Genomic DNA, 19,720 nt, shown 5'->3' on the forward strand with positions numbered 1-19,720 from the left:
AGAATGTGAGGGTGGACAGGAGAATGCTGTGATCTCGCGAGAAGACGAAAGCGGAGCCCTGCTACAATAACTAACACAGCTCCACCTCAGACAAAATAACAAAGTGAATTGCAAATCATATTTATATATATATAAATATAAAAAAGGGAACACTGCCCAATACGCAATAATCCCGCGAAAAGGAAGAGGACGGAATCAGCAACGGACACAGACAATGTCATACTGGGTGCTGTAGAGGTGAGTGTCTTGAACTAGATTAACAAGAAGTTGGACATGCTTGGTTCACTTCTCCAAGACATTACCGATATCTCTGATTCTGATTCTGATTCTGAGATCAAAGCCAGCCTTGATTTCCTGCATCGCACGGTTGGCGAGATGCAAAAAGACAAAATCCTTCGCTAAAAACCACCGCGAAGCATCTCACAGCTGAGATGGAAGTTGTAAAAAAAATAAAATAAAATAATGAAAGAGACTATCCTGGATATACAATCAAGAAGTATGTGGGACAACCTCATCTTTTCTGGGATCCCAGAGAACAACACCGAGTCCCCAGAAAATATGGTGAAAGACTTTCTCCGCACAGCCCTGAACCTCCTGACGGACACCGTGAAGCAGATCACCTTCCAACGAGTTCATCGACTGGGACACCGCGTAGGGAACCGTCACAGGTCCATTATTGCCAAGTTTGAACACTTCAAGCACAGGGAGCTGCTTAAAAGCAAAGGAAAGGAGCTGAAAGGAACCACGCTGGGTATGAACAATCATTTCCCACGGGAGACCAACGACTGACAGAAGGTGCTGTATCCCGTCCTGAAAGAGAACCGGTAGAAGGGTAAATGCATATCGATGGCTGTTGATAAACTATATATAGACGGTCTGTTATACCGAGACTCCTCCACCACACTCTGGTTATTTTGATCATTATGTATGTATTCTTGTAATTCTGGTTATTATATACTGCAAGATGTAGGAATAAGCATGCTATCTATGTCAGGATGTAAAATATCGCTCACTCTCATCTCACCCTCCTAATTCCCCCTCCCTACTTCTTTCATCATCTCACCTCCCTTCTCCCTCTCTCCTCACTTCTTCTATCACTCTCACTCTATTATGACTCTCACTTTATGTACGTCTAATCCGGCAATATTCTATGTTTATCTTTGTCTACTTGTCATTCGTTTGTGTAGTTATGTATCCGTACAAAATTCCTGCAATGCTATGACAGTGAAAAGGAATGTAAACGAGGAAATCCTTAGACTTATCTATGGGAAAGCATGGGAACGGTAGTATAGCTATTGCCTTGGATGCACTGTGCCATCACCCCCTAACTAACTTCAATGACACCCATTAAGTTTGTTAGTTGGAATGTGAGAGGCTTGGGCTCACCTGCTAAACGTAGCAAAATCCTAACTCACCTCACTAAGATGAACACAAGCTTCTGTCTACTGCAAGAAACCCACCTCACTGCATCTGAGCACCTCAAACTCAAAGCTAAATGGGTTAATCAGATGTTTTCCGCATCATTCAACTAAAAAAAGATAGGTGTCTCTATAATGATCAATAAAAGTATCCCATAACAAAATAAAACCATAATATCAGACCCAGAAGGGCGTTAAATAATGATTAATGGATTTTAGGTAACATCAAATTAACCATAGCTAATATTTATGGCCCCAATGAGGCTGACCTAAATCTTTTCCACAATATTTTTTTTACAGAATTACATTACATTTAGCAGACGCTTTTATCCAAGGCCACTTACAATTGTACAATCACCGACGGACGCAGCCATCAGGAGCAATTAGGGGTTAAGTGTCTTGCTCAAGGACACTACAGCATGCTAGCAGGAGAAGCCTGGGATTGAACCAGCAACCTTTAGATCACTAGACCACCAGCTCTACCGCCTGAGCTACCATCCCCAATATATTTTCAAAATTCTTAGAATTCTCTGAATCAGTTATCATATTGGGAGGAGACTTCAACACAGTACTGGATCCAAGTTTAGACCATTCTCAAGCCAGAAATATTCACAAATCCTGGCGTTCGTCAGACACCATTAAACAATATATGAGTGACCTTGCTCTTGGGGATTATTGGCGATCAAATAACCTACATTCTAGAGAATACACATATCATTCACCACCCCACCAAAGCAAGCTCTAGAATCTACCTTTTCTAGACAAGTAACTCTGCACTGTCCAAAATCGCAAATCCTGAAATCCACCCGATTGTATTTTCCGATCACGGGCCAAATAGTTTCAACCTGATAAATGAAACAAACCGGAACCCTCCCGGCAGGTGGCAGTTTAACACCTCACTTTGGACAGAAAAATAATTTAACCATTTCTTCAACCATATCACCATCCTTACTTTGGGAAACAGCGAAGGCAGTTCTAACAGGTAGTATTATTTCATTTCAGGCGAGAGCAACAGTGGAGGAGACAAGATCCTGCAAGGCTGTGGGGATGAAACAACAGGGAGCATGGACAAGATGGGAGAACGTGGTTGAGAGGAAGGTGACCTGGACTGAGATCTGAAGAGCCCTCTGACAGTCGCTGACCAGTCCGGTACTCTCCAAGTACGCGGGACCGGTCAGCGACTGTCAGCAGGCTGGATGGAGGTCGAGGTGCCTCCCAGTGGAGGTGGGATGCAGAGGTTTCGCTGCTCGTTCTTTGGCCAGAGCCTTCAGAAGTTTAGGCATCAAGGGAGAGAGAAAGAGGAGAGCCCTCCGCAGTACCACCGAAGCAGCAGAGAGGGCCTCAAGATGGCTGTGGCTCAAGAGAGGAGAACAGTGGAGACATGGTAACTAGTTAGCCATCCGGATACAAGCCGGGGTCTGATCAGCCCCGGCTGGGTCACCTGGATGAGGGTGTATGAGGTTGAAAGACCCGAAACACCCAATGATTCCAGGAACATCACTGATGATGTGTCCAGAGGCATCAGCAGATGTATTTACACACCTTCCTAAATTTTAGATGGAGCAGGCTACTACCTTAGATCAACCACTTACAATAAATCACCTGGATCAGATGGCTACCCAGTGGAATTCTAGAAACACTTCTGGCCACATATCTCCCCATTATTCATCAGAATGGTTACAGAGGTCAAGTCAACCTCCACCATATCTCCGCACATGAATACTGCTCTCATTTCATTTTTGCTCAAACCCAATAAGGACCCAACCCTCACCTCCAGTTATAGACCCATAAGCCTTATTAATTGCGACCTTAAGATTATAAGTAAAACACTAACCAACAGAATTGAAAAGGTAATTCCATTTATAATTCATCCAGACCAAACAGGCTTCCCTCAACAATAGGATTTCTCCTATTGTTGAGGGCGTTCTGCCATGACCATTCTCAAAGCTTAAGGAAGTTAGTAGGCCTACTTTAATTTACAGTTTGTCTTGTCTTTCATTTTTTGGTAACCATTTTTCAAAAGTGTTTTATTTCTATATATCATTGCTATTTTATTCTTAAAGTTTGTAGCCTGCTTAGATTTGTTTTATTTATCTACTGTATTGCCTTGTGCATTTGTGTCACGCCATTGCTTTCCATTTGTGGTGTGGGGATGGTTTGAGCAGCCACCCCTGACCTGGATCTAGGTAATTGGGGACCAACAACCTCGTGTTCTGTGTCTCTGTCTGTGTCTCTGAGGTCGCTGAAACGCTACTTGGGTGACGGGTGGTAGGCGAAACTGCCACACCATTGTAATAAAATTTTGATTGATTACTGATATTGCTACTGTATTTATTGAATGTATAACCTATGTTTTAGTTTGATAAAAATGTATTGAAACAAATAATTCATAAAGCAACACAAGCAAAATGTCTACTGATTACTGATATTGCTACTGTATTTATTTAATGTATAACCCATGTTTTCGTTTTATAAAAATGCATTGAAACAAATAATTCATAAAGCAATGCATTCATAAAGCATCAGCATGTAGAATGGCAAAAAATAAAATATGATGGCAGTACCGCATAGTTGAGCTACGCTATATTACCGCTGGGGAAATGTATTCAGTCCGACAGCCCTAGTCTTCAGACTTTCACCAGTTTGAATAAAACAAATTGCCTATTACGGTTATATCGATTAATGGGTAATATAATTCATAACAGTTGTGTTCCACAATGGAACGTACTGTGGAACTGAAAGGAATGTTGCTCAAGATTTTATGACTTTGCTCTGTGAGACTATAGATAAGAGGTTAGAAAGACAGAGGGGTGAGATAGAGGGAGAGAGAGAGAGGGCGATAGACTGTGTGTGTATGTGTGTGTGTTTATGTTTGTGCAAAATGAAAGAGAAAGGTCCACACAGGGAGGAGTGAGACATTTCCTTTGCCTTAATTACACCTCTCTTGGGAAAATGCTTTGTATTGGGTGTCCATGCACAGATTCAAAGTGCTATTCTTGATCCTGCCCTGAAGTTAACCTCATATGACCAGAAAAAAGGTTTGGGAGTGACCCAGGTCACTAAAAGGTTTTTTTAATCTTGTGGGGATCCTCTTATAAGTGTTGCCAGCATGTGGGGGAGCATCCTTCTGGCAGTTTAACGATGTAGCCTGGAAACAAAAATGTCTATGGTTTTATAACATGAACAGTAATAAAAATTGTTCCATCTGGTAGCCTCAGTTCAGTACAAGTTCTGGACACTCCGACCAGGTCAGAAAATATAATCCAGTTTATGGAGACTATACACTACATAATTTTAAAAAGTCAAAGGTAAAGGTAATAGAGCACAAATTTAGGACGCAACGCAGGTACAAGTAGGTGTTTATTTTCAACAAACTTTCGAATATACGTTTCAAAGGTAACGTACAGTGGTACCTCGACTTTTGACTGAAATTCGTTCTATAAGAACGGTCGTATGTTAAAACAGTCGTATGTCGAAGCAATTTTTCCCATATACACCACGCTCATATTTTTCTACGATTTCCTTCTTAGTTTCAATGGGAATCATTGCCTTTTTATTTTTCCCATCATCCTTCTTCTTAGGACTCATCATGAAGGGTGAAAATAAACAAAATACACAGCACAAACACAGTAAATATGAAAAAAATATCAATAAGCCACGAACTACGTGCACACACCATGTAAGTCGCCCGCTGACTGAGAACGAACATGGCCGCCGACACTCCAACTGCAAATTTCCACGGTCGTATCTTGGAGCAGTCGGTCGCAAGTTGATACAAATTTTCGCGACTATTACTACTCGTATCTTGGATTAGTCGTAAGTAGATGCAGTCGTAAATCGAGGTACCACTGTAAATCATTTTCCATTGACGTATGATCATAAAAGTGAGTAGTATTAGAAAGATAAGTGAAAGAAAACAAAATAAGGAGAAACTAGGTAGAAATAATATTAAATTGGGTCAGTAGAATTTACAGATACGTGGCATTAAAAAAAGTCTATTCATTCACAGGAGACTTGAGATTGAGGTGTAGTATGTTGGGCGAAACTGTGTTTAGATGGAGGATACCTAACATTTGACAAAATAATTGCGTTCCGGGGGCCAGAGGGTTTATAAACCCTAAACCCTAACCCTAACCCTAACCCCCACAATCCACTACTCGGAATATTCTTATTGTCCCATAGTTAACTGTGAAGTGTATTTTACAGGGGCTTTTACTGTGTCAATTGAGGTTCCAAACCAAAGGGTGTGATGTTGGCACTTGAACGTACATTTTACACAGAATGCATTGCAAGTCTTCTTTTTTAGTTTGAGGATTGCAAACCAGGCGCATATTGCCACCCACTGTATTATTCGTGTATGCCAGCTCTTTCCTAAATTGCCACTTAAGCGGTGACATTAGTCCCTTGCTTCAGATCAGTGGCTCTCCGCAATTGTTGGTTATTGTTATAGCGAACTAGAATTCTTACGATGCATTGTGGAATACTGTGCAGTGTATGGAAACTAAAACTTTTCACCGCATGAACACTAATCAATGCAGACAGGCCGTGCGGTGCACTGTGCACAGCATGGTGAACAGCACAACTGGCTGGTCAAAAAACACTAAAGCTTGAGAAAAAGTCATATCAAGTTATTAAGTTATCAAATATAACAAGGTTTAAGGCAAGAGACATTATGGGACATTATAAATCAGTAGTAATGTAGGATATGCATGAATGTAAATGTATGGTTCCATTATTCATATCATAGTTTATTCCACCATCCACTGACAATTATAGTAAGCATATGCTGTGGAGGACCTGAAATGTTGGAAGTGAGCCGGCAAAAATGCAAAAACTTTTAAGTTGAAACTGACTGCATCAACTATACTGCCGTTTTTAAAGTTGATTATAACTTTCAAAAAAGAACAATTAAAGTTACCATTTTCCAATGTGGTCCATGGCACACCCTTTTTGTAGACATGCAAAACATCATATACGAAACAGATTTGATAGAAATCAAGGCAACTAGCCACAAATAGTATTTTCTCTTGGTGGATCAAGAGGGCCTCTTTTATAGAACAAAGCCATTAGTGATTCAAAGGCAAACAAAAGATTACATGATTAAAAACCTCAGTCAATGCCTTCTACAGTTGTAATTAAAACAGTTACTCTGTTAAAATCAAGATCAATATGACAATGTGATTTGAATTGTCAACCACACAGAGACAAAATCAGACAATGACTTCTATTAATGGCTCGTTACTGAACAACTTCAAGAGTCCTTTTTTTCCAGCAAACTGTCCAGGATTTGCTCACACATAAAAAGGCACCGAGGGACATGGAAGAACCCTAAAAAAAAAAAAAAGAGATAATTTTATTGTTAATATACCAATAGCATAAGATGGCTGAATTTTTGAAAATCTAACTTGACAAAAAAGAGCCAACCACAACATTTTTTTGCGACGGCCTATCCTCATACCCTTTATGTAGTCTCTATCGGTGAGATTGTGTGCATTCTAGAATGAGAACTGTTTGCACATTTAGTTATTTGTATTTTTTTTTAACTCAGCCACTGGTAGCACTGAAGCATCATTTAATATCCTCTAAATGCTGCAATTTTCCAATGCAAAGATAGTTGCAGAAGACCTTGACGAGGCAGTGCACTATTCATAGTCAAGTCTGTAACAGCTGGAGTGATCTCCCTCCAAGCTTTGCTCGGGCTTATCTGCTACTAAAGTTGGTTTGCATTGGAAGCAGGAGGTCCTAAGGCTTATCTTTGAACTATTATAATTCAAATTATACTTTCCGCGTCCAGAGATCTGGTGCCCTGTAACAGAGATTTGGCGTCCGTGCTAGAATAGCTGGAAGCTCGGGCCTATAGGTAGTATATGGTATGGCAAGGCAGAAATAGACCTTTTTGTATCAGATACAACACATCATCCTCTTCCATTCTCACCAATCCATTCAGTCAGGATAAAAGATCATAGAAAAGAAAAAAGATGGACTGTCCGTGATGTCACCTCATCAGTTGGTTTCTGAAAAAATTATTTTGAGCCCCCAGTTTGGGTTTGCTTGCTACCAACTAGACTGGAAATAGAGCCAGAACATTCTACATTTTTAATGGAAGCAACACGGCCACCTTGGATGAATGAGATACCTGCCACTGACACAACCAAATATACCTTTCATTAAGCCTAAACATCCTCTTTATTGAGCTTTTTTTTTTTTTTTTTTTAATCATGGCAAAGGCGCACATTAGAAGAAGTAAAGTCAGCTGCTGCAACAGACTTAAGTCTTGTGGAAAACAAATATGGACTATTTCTAGCCCTGAACTGACAGAGAAGACCTTGGTTTCCTATACTCTGCATGTTTCTCTACAGAGCACTAGGGCACCTTCCCTAAAGGCCCGACATCATAACTAGACATTTGGCATACACAACTGTACCAACAACTCAGTGCATGTGACCGTGTTGTGGTTCAGCATTATTCAGTTTTCAACAGTTGAACAACAATGAAGTGGCTCAGGAGGTAGGTGGGGTCTTATGCTGAAGTGTCCATGAGCAAGACACTTAACCCCTAACTGCTCCTGATGGCTGAACCCATAGGTTTATGAATAATTGTAAGTCGCTTTTGACCAAAGCGTCTGGTTAATTATTTGACGTAATGTTACGGTGTTCCATATACCCCTACCTTTGAAAGGGCCTCCTTTGAAATCCAGGGCTACCTTCCCTTCTTGAGTTAAATACCCAAACCATTCACCATTTTTGGCATCAGAAAACTGTAAATAAGGCATATAATAAGGCATTAGGTCCAAACCGTGTAGACCTTCACAATATAGCCTGTATATAAAGAAAGTACTAGAATCAATATTATCGATGGACCATTTATCCCAACAAAACACACAAAATTGTTATAATAGTTGACTCACGTGGCTAAAGGTGTACTGGTGAATCTGAGAGAATCTCTCCAGGAAAGTTGGGTTGTTGGTGACACTGTAGGCCATTAGGAAGGCAATCATAGCCTCGCAGTGGGGCCACCACAGCTTCATACTCCATTCCAACTGATTCAGTTAACAAAAAAACAAGAAGAAGAAGAATCTTTAATTATCACGCAACACACCACACAACAACACATGCACATGCTTTGGATGTGCATGTGAATATTTATTTTTTTGAGGGGTATTATTCCATCTTTTGTATATTTGCATATACAGTGTATAGTGTAGGATAGGGCATATATATATATATATATATATATATATATATATATATATATATATATGCCTCAAGGGGTGGGATATATTGGGCAGCAAGTGAATGGTCAGTTCTTGAAGTTGATGTATTGGAAGCAGGATGTTAAGATGATTAACTAGACAATACCTGTGTTGGGCAATAACCATCCACATCTAGGAAGTAGAACAGCCCACCATACTTCTTATCCCAGCCACTCTGGAATGACAGCTCAATGAATTTGCTGATGGCTACGGACTGGAGAGCTTCATCCCTGTGCTGTGTGCAGTACTGAAGCAAGAACCAGCCTGCTTCCAAGGTGTGTCCTGCGCCAGGGAGGTGGAAGGACATACAGTTGGGAGCTGACAACAGGTCCCTCATAACACAAATACAACAAACATGCAGAAAGCAGCATATATGGTAGAACATGCAGCTGCCAAAAGCGACTTGTCATTGTGGGTGGGAAGTGCAAGGATGAATCACCTGGAGTCTGAAGTCTCCCCTGGCAACCAGGTAGTTCACCTCCCTCCAAAGAAATATTCTCTAAAACAGCTGAGCCCCCTCTCTGTACACAATCAAAGAAGAGCATGTGTGTCACCTAGTGCTGTCAAAGTGAACACGTTAATTTTGTAATCAATTTGAAACATTTAACGCGCACATTTTTTTAAATGCAATTAAAGCTGCTGCATTTTGTTTAATTCCTGTGGAGGCTGACGACGGTGACGTCACCGTTGTCAGATGTCGTCACCCCTGCCGGTGCAGCCAAATCGAACCGGCTAATGATGGTTAAGAACAAGGATGGAGTTTTAGCCAGAAATTCTCACTTTCAAAAGTTTGCTTCAGCAAGTAAAGGACGTCGCTCTCACAGAGGATCATTGGACTTCTGTGAGTAATGACATACTTGGGCATCACAGCGCACTTCATGCATAAAGAAAGGAAACTACAATTGTTTGCACCAACTGTGAGTAAAACACAAGAGCGACACTGCTGAGGAATGCGCTGATCATTTTCTAGATTTCACCAAAAAATGGAAAATCAAGAAGTTACCCACACTTGGCAATGACAGTGCTCGTAACTTGGTTGTAGCTGCGAGACTACTTCCATTTGAACACCTTTCCTTCATGGCCCACAGTCTGCAAAGAATGGTCACGGTTTCGCTTCATGACAGTGCATTTGAAAGTGTTCCTACTAAATGTCACAAGATTGTCGTGCACTTCAAGATTCAAGATTCAAGATTCAAGAGGGTTTATTGTCATTTCATCCATATACACAGTACACAGTGCAATGAGATAATGTTTCCCAAAGAACCTTGGTGCAACATAAAACACAGTTGGATGACATGCTACATATAGTCTAGCGGAGTGCAAGAAACAACTTAGTAAAGTGACTTAAACAACATCTTCAACATTAAGTGGCTGTAGAAAAGTAAAGTGACTAAGTGACTGGAAAAGTACAAAACATCAACGCAAGACAGCAGACAACATTTGACAGAGTGCAGAGTACACAATCAGGGATGTAGGGAGGTCAGATACTGCCATTGTCAATAGGCGGTAAACAGTAGTGCAGTGGTCAGAGTCTTAGTACAGTGCAGAGTATACTGTATATAGCAGCACAGCAGGAGGGGGGGTTCAGATCAGTCCCTGAGCATTGAGGAGTCGGGTGGCCTGGGGGAAGAAGCTATTGCATAGTCTAGATGTGAGGGACCGTATGCTTCAGTACCTTCTGCCAGATGAGAGAGGGGTGAAAAGTTTATGTGAGGGGTGCTTAGGGTTTTCCACAATGCTGTTTGCTTTATGGATGCAGCGTGTGGTGTAGATGTCTGAGATGGAGGAGAGAGGGACTCCGATGTTCTTTTCAGCTGTCCTCACTACTCCCTCCAGGTTCTTACAGTCCAGGTTCCAATTGCAGAGGGAGGTGTTCAGGCCAAGCAGGCTCAGCTTCCTGGTAGGTGCTGGGTGATGATCATATTGAATGCAGAACTGAGTCTATGAACAGCATTGGGACTCCGTGTCCTTTATGTCCAGATGAGTGAGTGCTAGGTGAAGAGCGGTGGCGATGGCATCATCTGTCGAGCGGTTGGCTCGATACACAAACTGCAGGGGGTCTAGGGCCGGAGGCAGGAGGGTCTATATGTGCCTCAGGATCAGCCTCTCAAAGCACTTCATGATGGGCACTTCATGGGGGTGAGTGCGATGGGGCGTAGTCATTGAGGCAGGACACATGTGACTTCTTGGGCACGGGGACAATGGTGGTAGTCTTGAAGGACGTTGGGACAGTGGCGCTGCTCAGGGAGATGTTGGAGATTTCCGTAAGAACATATGCCAGTCGGTCTACACACCCTTTGGGGTGTGTAGACCAACCAGTGGCTTTTCCACATCAGATGTGGTCAGACACAACATCTGGTCGTCAGAAGAGGTGTTCTTCCATGCCACCACATCGTTTTGTGCTTCAAACCAGGCGTAGAACACATTCCTTGCATCAGGCAGAGAGACGTCGCTATGTCTTGTAGTTTTTGATGGCTTGGATGCCCTACCACAGCTGCCGTATATCTCTGCTGTCACTGAAGTGGCCGTGGATTTTCCAGGCATGCGCTAGCTTTGCTTCCCTGATGGCCCAGGACAGTTTGGCCCTCGCTGTTCTCAGAGCCTCCTTATCTCCTGCTCTGAAGGCCGTATCTCAGGCTCTCAGCAGCACACGTACCTCTGCAGTCATCCATAGCTTCTGGTTGGAGATTGTGATGATGGACTTGGTGACAGTGACGTCATCGATGCACTTACTGATGTAACCAGTCACTGATGCCGTATACTCCTCCAAGTCAATGAAGCCGCCGGTGGTTGCGGCCTCCCTAAACATGTGCCAGTCAGTACACTCAAAACAGTCCTGGAGGGCAGAGATGGCTCCTGCTGGCCAGGTCTTCACTTGTTTCTTAGCAGGTCTGGAGCATCTGACGAATGGTCTGTATGCTGGGATCAGCATAACAGAGATGTGATCTTAGTATCCGAGGTGGGGGCGGGGCTCAGCCCGGTAAGCGCCGGGTATGTTGGTGTAAATAAGATCCAGCATGTTCGCTCGCACCTCTCATCGCAGAATTTACATGTTGGTGGAATTTAGGAAGCACAGTTTTGAGATTTGCATGGTTGAAATCTCCAGCAACAATAAACAGTCCTTCTTGGTGATTGTTTTGGAGATCACTGATGGCTCCATACAGTACGGCTAGCACTTCCTTAGCATTAGCACTGGGAGGAATGTAAACAGCTACAATGAGCAAAGATGTAATCTCCCTCGGCAAATGAAAGGGTCTAGATCTCACAATTGCGTACTCCACCAACGATGAACGGAACTTGGAGACAAAGACAGAGTTGTTGGTTGGTTGTTGACAATGACAATGCTCATGACTTGGCTGCAGCTGTTAGACTACTTCCCTTTGAAAACTTGCCCTGCATGGCCCACAGTCTGCAAAGAATGGTCAGGGTTTCGCTTCATGACAGTGGATTTGAAAGTGTTCTGGCCAAAGGTTACAACATTGTCGGCACTTTAGCATATTCCATCAAACACTCAGGATTTAAGAGAACAGCAAGTTATACTTGGACAGAAGCAAGAATCACTCTTTCTTTTATTTATTTTATTAATTTATTTTTATGCCCTTCAGATTGTACGTCCGTTGCTGAACGATCGCATCTACACTGCACATAACGTACTAACCCTAACCCATCTAATGTGGGAACAGACTCCATATGGAACTTCTCTGTAAAGGAGGCCAATGTGTGAATGACTACCTACTGCCTTTTATATTTAAAAATATATTATTACAAGTTTCAGTCTTAGGAAGAGCAAAAGCGATTAATCGCTAGTGACACCTATTAATTATCTTTGCTGAATATCATAAGATAGCTGATCACCTTTTTAGCAAATGCAATGAACCACTTTCTGTGATACATACATCATACATTTCCTGAACAGTTATGGCTTTTAGAGAGTACCTTGTTCTGCATGTCTGAAAATGAATGTAAATACTGTGCAACGGACTAAAAATTAGGAGAACATACTGCTTACTAGAAGATTCAAAGATTTAGCTGGCGAATGCTTCATAGTGCATTTGTTTTTCCAAGTGTGACTCGGGCCCCCGTGGAGGAACATTTCTTTTTTTGGAGGTGGTCACTCAAGTTAACAATTTAATTTTGCCCACTTTCATAAATCCATTAACTGTGGACTGTGACAAGTGTAGATTTCAAACAAAGATGTGCTTATTTGCCCTCCATTAATCTTGAAGAAATCTCTCTCGATGGTCTCATCATTACAACAACCAATTTATCGCTCTGCTTTGTGATAATAAATAGCACACATACCTGAACATGTTGCAAGATCTTCTGCACGCACCAGTTTCCCATCTCTCTATACTTTTCAACCACCCTGGGGCCCCGCTCGTCCGTCAACTGCTGTACCAGACACAGGAGCATCATGGGTACAGCCATACTGTTACTCGGCATCTCTCCAGGTAGATGAGTTCGACCCAGGCCTGAGGGGTCCACCTGAACCCAGTGGATGATGTGATCCATCATCTGCTCAGCCTCTGCCTGCAATCAGATAAATCAAAAAAATTAGATGATATGCGATGCGAAGAAGAAGAAGAAGAATCTGTGCGGTGATGGCGACAATAGCAACATCGGGTCAATTTGACTGACAACTATTCATAATATCACCATTAAACAGAAATCTTAAAGCTATTTTTTCATTTATATGTTACGTCCAGTCCTCTCTAGACTACCTACCGTATTTATGATGGAAAACCTTAGGCATCCCACCGTCCCCAAGAATCCTAAACACCTAAACACAACAGCGCTGACCAGCCCAGTACAATTTGCCTATCAGCCCAACAGGGAGGTTGATGAAGCCAATTCAACCTGTTGGATTATATTCACTCACATCTTAAAGCTATAAACACTCACAAAAACTTATTTAATACAATCCAGCCTCAAAAAGCCTGGCTGGGAGACTGACGAGGGTTTTTCCTTGGATTGGTAGTCTGATTTTGTGGTTGTTGTTACTGTGTAGGCCGTATATACTGTAGTTCAGCAGGTGAACTCTGAAAAAAATTCACCTACATAGGTTATCAGTCCTGCTGTTTATTCTACATTCAAGGAGCTGTACCACCTCACACTTTGACACAGCAATTTGTCAGCCTCCGACAGAGTGATCGGAAATCTGTTATTTTGCCAAGTACATTTTCATATGCAAGGAATTTGTATCGTAAGGGTTGGTGCATTGTTGGAGATGTGGATATGCAAATAGGTATTTCTTATTCTGTCTCAAAAACAAAACAAAAAATCTGAGCACTACGGAACAAGGTGGAGCAATCAGTACTGGGTCCAGAAGGTTTGAAAGATCAAATTCATAGCCTGGCTATATCTTTGATCCTCCAAAACTTCCAAACTCTGGCATAGTTTAGAAACTGGTAAATATCAACAAACTCCCAGGTCTGCTGAGGATTGGAGGAAAGACATTATATCACCGTCCCTTCAGTGGCAATGCAGCATTCAATGGTTTCCCTAGCAGAGCAAAAGCGGAGTGACCATTGCACAATGTTGTTTACCTGCATGTCATTGTCTCCAGTGACCCTGCTCAATTCATCCATTGCCATCACATAGAAACATTCACTAAAGATGGTTCTCTGGATCTTGACGGGCTTGCCATCCTTTGTTAAACAAAAGGCACACTTCCATGGACTAGAGCTGCCAGGCACACGTGCAAACTGCTTGAGAAATTCTCCGCCTGAAATACAATCAGCAAAAGGACCCATTAATATGAATCAGATTACAAAACCATTTGCATGTAAGTCCTTAAAGGCCAAGACAGTGTCACAATGTCACAAAATATCAAACATCAAAATCGAAAAAGCGTTTTTGAGAAAAATAGAATATTTGAGTATAATATAATGTATAAGAAGTATAATATGTATTAGGGCTAAATGATTTGGGAAAATAATCGAATTGTGATTTTTTTAGAACAATATTGTGATTGAGATTTAGTATGCATTTTTTTCAAGTTCCTTATCTTCTGTATTATTTACTAAATACAAGCAATAAATCATTCTATAGTATGACCAACACAACATTGGATATAGTCAACATACAAACTGCTCTTTCCTGTAGACCAGGCCTACATGTTATGATGAAATGAGATTAATTGATCCATGAATTGAGATGAATAACATATCTTTATTAAACTATTGAATTGTAAAAAGAAAAAACTTTAATCACAATAGTATATTGACTGATTGATTTAACTTGAGGCATTATTCTGGAAGAGGCTCCGTCCAGACTCTACAGGAGTTCCGAGCTCTGCCATCAGCACACGCTGCACAGAGCACACCGTGGCCAGGGCTGGAGCACCGGGTCTCACCAGATGGCAGGGCCAAAAAAACACCCCCCGCTGTGGCCGGGGGTGGGGGGAGAGTCACGGAGAAAGTGTCCCCATTACACACAGTTTCGTTCCATTAGGAGATGTAAAAAAAAATGCGTTGAGAGGACGCTGGCATGTTTTGTTGCCGCTTCTCACCTGCGTGTTTACATGTCTGTTTTTCATTTGTTTCTCGTCTCCCCAAACTTTTGGCCATCGCTACTTCTGTTTTGGCCGACTGCTGCAATTACCTGAGGCTATTTGTTTTACTGTTTTTCCGCTGAAACTGGAACAGCAGCTTGCCGTCTTGTCAGCTCCCAGCCCTGTCATCTTGCTGCTAGCCCTCCCTGCTAGCTAGCGCTGCTCCCTGGACTTTTGGCCATCACTACTTCTGTTTTGGCCCACTGCTGCAACTACCTGAGGCTATTTGTTTAACTGTTTTTCCGCTGAAACTGGATCAGCGGCTTGCCATCTTATCAGCTCCCTGCTAGCGCCGCTAGCTGAGATAGGCACTCACCTGTTGCGGAGATGATGCTCTTAAAATACTCCGCATTGGAACTCATGAATCTCTCCTGTCACTCCACTCCAAACTGCCTCGCCGACATCAAATCCAGACTCCTGCGCTGCCCTATGTTCACAGGGCTGCTTGCTGTAAGTCTGCTTATTTGGATCGCACTATTCCTTCCATAATGTCGAATTGGCGGAGGCAATGTCATCACAGCAAATCCTGTGTGCATTCTGTTCTGCAGCCGCTGGTCTGTTTTGACAGGCTCGTTCCTCCCAACTCGCCTGCCTCACCTTCCATAGTTAAAACTGCAACTTTCATGCTTCAGAATGCACAATCTCTCAGCAATAAATCACAACTCATTTACGACATCATCATGGAACAGAAAATTAACTTTCTCTGTTTAACAGAAACTTGTCAAGTTCAACAGGACTTTATTACACTCAACCAAGCCAACCCCCTGGCTACAGACAGAAGCCCTGCTCCATAGGTCGTGGTGGTGGGCTGGCTGAAGAGCAACTGTGGGGGCATATGGTGGACCAAGGGGCCGGGCCAAGCCACCGCTGTAGACAGGTGGTGAAGTCCCCCATCCCGGGGCCGCTAAGCTGCTGGGGATCAGCCTAATCAGCGGAGGGACTCCACTGATTCGACTGATCCCCAAAACAGGAAGTTATAATTGTATGTGTTTGTCCCCACAGTAGGAATTGGCGTCCAGGCGAGTCAGCCTGGCAACGATCCGACACGGACAGAGGGTGATCAAGGAAGCGGGGATCCACAGATCAACCTGGACTATTTATATACTGTATATTGGCCTGGGGGCCCTAAGTTTCCTTTTCGGCCCAAGAGCCACATTGATTTAAAAGGACTTGTTAATAAACAGACCAACTGGCACTGTTTCGCCTCCGCCTGCCTCCTCTTCCTCATTCCCTGACACTGAGCCAGAACACACCTTCACACTTCCACACTATCCTGCTCAACCGTCTATCCGGCTACCTTGGCCTCTCCGGTACAGCACTCTCCTGGTTCCAATCCTATCTCAACAACAGGAAGCAGTTTGTCTCTATCGGAGACTCCTGCTCCTCCCCTGTCACAGTTGACCAAGCCGTGCCTCAAGGCTCAGTGTTTGGGCCCCTCCTCTTCACCATCTACATGCTCCCCCTTGGTCAAATCATACGCCACCACAGTCTATATTTCTATACCTATGCAGATGACACCCAGCTATACCTAAGCACAAAACCATCCTCCCGCCTCCCTCCTCAGTCTCTTCTCAACTGCCTCCACGACATCAAAGTCTGGATGTCATCAAACATGCCTAAACTCAACAATAACAAAACCGAACTCACGATTGTGGCTCCAAAGGCAATGTTCAGGAAGGTTGGAGATCTCGTCCTGGTTGTTGATGGCTGCTCTATCTTCCCATCCCCTGAAGTACGGAACCTAGGTGTCATCTTGGATTCATCCCTTACATTCCACTCACACATCAAATCCATAACCAAATCTGCCTTCTTCCACCTCAAGAACATCTCCAGACTCCGCCCATCACTGTCAGAGTCCGTGGCAGAAACACTAATCCACGCTTTCATCAACTCCCGTCTGGACTACTGCAATGGAGTCCTGTCCATGGTTCCAAGCAAAGTCCTGGACAGGCTCCAGTATGTTCAAAACTCTGCTGCTAGAGTTCTCACCCACAACAAGCCCTGGCAGCATGTCAACCCCACCCTCATCCATCTCCACTGGCTCTCTGTCAAATCCCGTATCTCCTACAAAACCCTACTATTAACCTACAAATCCCTCCACTCCTCGCCCTGCAGTACCTAACTGAGCTCCTCCACTCCTACACCCTGTCCCGGAAGCTGCGGTCCTCGGACACGGGTCTGCTCTCCACCCCCGGCACTAGGCTACGAACCTTTGGGGATAGAGCCTTCAGTGGGGCAGCCCCCACTCTCTGGAACTCTGACATTCGAAATGCTCCATCCCTGGCCACAATCAAAAATCTGCTCAAAACCTACCTCTTCAACGAGACCTACTGCTCCTGACCCTTTTTGGTTTATTTTTCTGTTATTTATCTTTTTCTATTTATCTACCCTGTCTTGTTTTTTTTTCCCAAGTGTCCTTGGGTTTGTGAAAGGCGCTATAAAAATCCCAGTTATTATTATTATTATTATTGACATTGGAAAAAAAAGCTTTTTTTTTTTAATAACAGGCTTTTCGATTTAAAAATTGCATTCTGTTAAATGCGATGTTGGTTTGAATCGATTTATCGTTCAGCCCTAGTATGTATCAAGATTATGTAGTGTGAAATATGTTAGGTGATGAGCCAATGAGAACGTAAGGAAAGGAACACAAAAAGAGGAGTAATGTAGATCTGTCATGAAATGTAATGTATATCAAAAGAACGGAACATTATGTATTTCTGTCCCATTTCACCAATGAGGATTTATAATTTACCTATAACTATCTCTGCATAATTAATCCCTGGGGTTTGCGTCTCCCTATCCACTCTTCCTCCAAATGGCCTTTTTTTTCTTCTTTTGCCAGCACAAAATAAATTCAAGTTAAGCTTCGGCCACATCGCATTATTTTCAAGGTCGATTTGTTGGGTAGTCCAGGGTGGTACTGGGTATGAAGTTGTCGTGTGAGATTGAATCGTAGCTGTCATCGATATGTGTGTGTGAGTGAAAGACTCAAATCTGTCTCTATACTGTGCGATACCAATCAGAGTGCTTCAATGCCACAAATCGCAAGCGGGCAACTGTAGACCTTTGAAATGGAGGAGCGACTTGTGGAATTGTGGCAGACTCTAATTTGTGTATATAAGTAAGTATATAAGCACTGTAAGTTAGCTGCACAAACAACCACAGTAGCGAGCTGTATCGCATCCGTGTTTGTATTGGTGTAAATAATATCCCCTCGATCCTTCGTATCTCGCGGGAAGATACATTCTGGCAAGTGCTGGAGTACCACAAAACTCCATTCGTCTGTTCTCCGTCTTTAGATTTGTGCTCCTCAATGACAGCCGTGGTTATGTGTGTACACAGAAGAGACTGAAAATCTGCATATTTCAGTTGTTATATGTGCGCTGCTCAATCATTGTCATTCATCATTGAAGAAAAAAATCAAATAATGTAGGCTTTACTTGCTAACTGAATTTCTACCACTAAACTGCCATTGAAAATGATGTCAGAATTGGCAGTCAGTATTGGCCTCAAAAAGCAAACTGGCAACAATGGGTATTTCTGCAAAACATTCATGTAGCTAGTGTTAGCAATTTGACAGATGGACATGGAAAATGACTTTGTCAGACCAGCTTTGTACCTATACTATGATAGAATTTATTAAATATGCATACTGTAGCAAGCTAAGGCTTTTTCGAGCAAGCAAAATATTTGACTTCTCAACCAAGATCTTTATTCCTCAGAGTACTCAGCATTTAACAATCCAACACTGTTTTCACGGCAGGCAGGTCCTCACGGCACATACACTCTCACTCCTGGTGCAACAATCTTAAGATATCAAAGTAATAACAATCTATCACAACACATGTAACATGGCTAACTCATACTAACAACGGCATAACAATTAACATTACTGTAACTAAGAACACAAAAAACAATCCCCTTCCCCGACAACCCTAAAACACACAATAAACAAAGCATGCTGGGAAATCTCCACCCTACCTCTATTCCCCAACACAATATGCTACAACTATAATATGTTGAAATTATTTTCACTGTGAATGTGTAAAAATTAACATCTGGATCTGGACACTGGATGTAGCTTAAAGGTGATGCATCACCTTTATGTGGATATGATACGATCCAAATGTATTTATGGTGTCATGCTGGAGGACTAACCTAAGGTGGTATAGACAGGAAATGCTCCTAAAAACAAAATGTCAGGGATATTTAAGGTTAACCCGTGGATTTTCAGATGATTCTGACTGTAATATATACAAATCTGTGCTGAAAATAGTTTTTGTGCCAAAACGTCAACCAAACTGATTGCTGTTTCCAGGCAGTATCTCTGGCCTGTTTACTACTGCTGTGGCCTCAGTAAGGCTCTATGCAAATATTTAACTTTGTTTGACCTAGTGAATGACTTTAGGGAGAAATTACATGCTGAACTATATTACTCCAGGTAAATCAAAGTAAAATTTGGAGAAATAACACACATTCAGCTAAATCATTTATACT

At 42.4% G+C, this 19,720-nt stretch overlaps 1 protein-coding gene across 3 annotated transcripts in view; it reads right to left on the bottom strand.

The window, feature by feature from the left end:
- Positions 1-4,761: 4,761 nt before the first annotated feature.
- Positions 4,762-19,720, bottom strand: part of renbp (renin binding protein) — a 44,891-nt gene continuing 29,932 nt past the window's right edge. For 2 of the 3 annotated variants that reach the window (XM_080016057.1, XM_080016058.1), the window contains 7 exons: positions 14,217-14,395; positions 12,973-13,200; positions 9,110-9,191; positions 8,777-8,952; positions 8,326-8,457; positions 8,088-8,175; positions 4,762-6,746 (listed from right to left, as the gene is read on the bottom strand). In XM_080016057.1, coding sequence (XP_079872183.1) covers positions 6,670-6,746; positions 8,088-8,175; positions 8,326-8,457; positions 8,777-8,952; positions 9,110-9,191; positions 12,973-13,200; positions 14,217-14,395 — 962 coding nt within the window. In that variant the 3' untranslated portion in view covers positions 4,762-6,669. The remainder of the gene's footprint in view (positions 6,747-8,087; positions 8,176-8,325; positions 8,458-8,776; positions 8,953-9,109; positions 9,192-12,972; positions 13,201-14,216; positions 14,396-19,720) is intronic. The other variant, XM_080016059.1, reaches the window with a different exon arrangement.

Source organism: Zeus faber (genome assembly GCF_960531495.2).
Source record: "Zeus faber genome assembly, chromosome: 15".
In the NCBI taxonomy this organism is placed as follows: domain Eukaryota; kingdom Metazoa; phylum Chordata; class Actinopteri; order Zeiformes; family Zeidae; genus Zeus; species Zeus faber.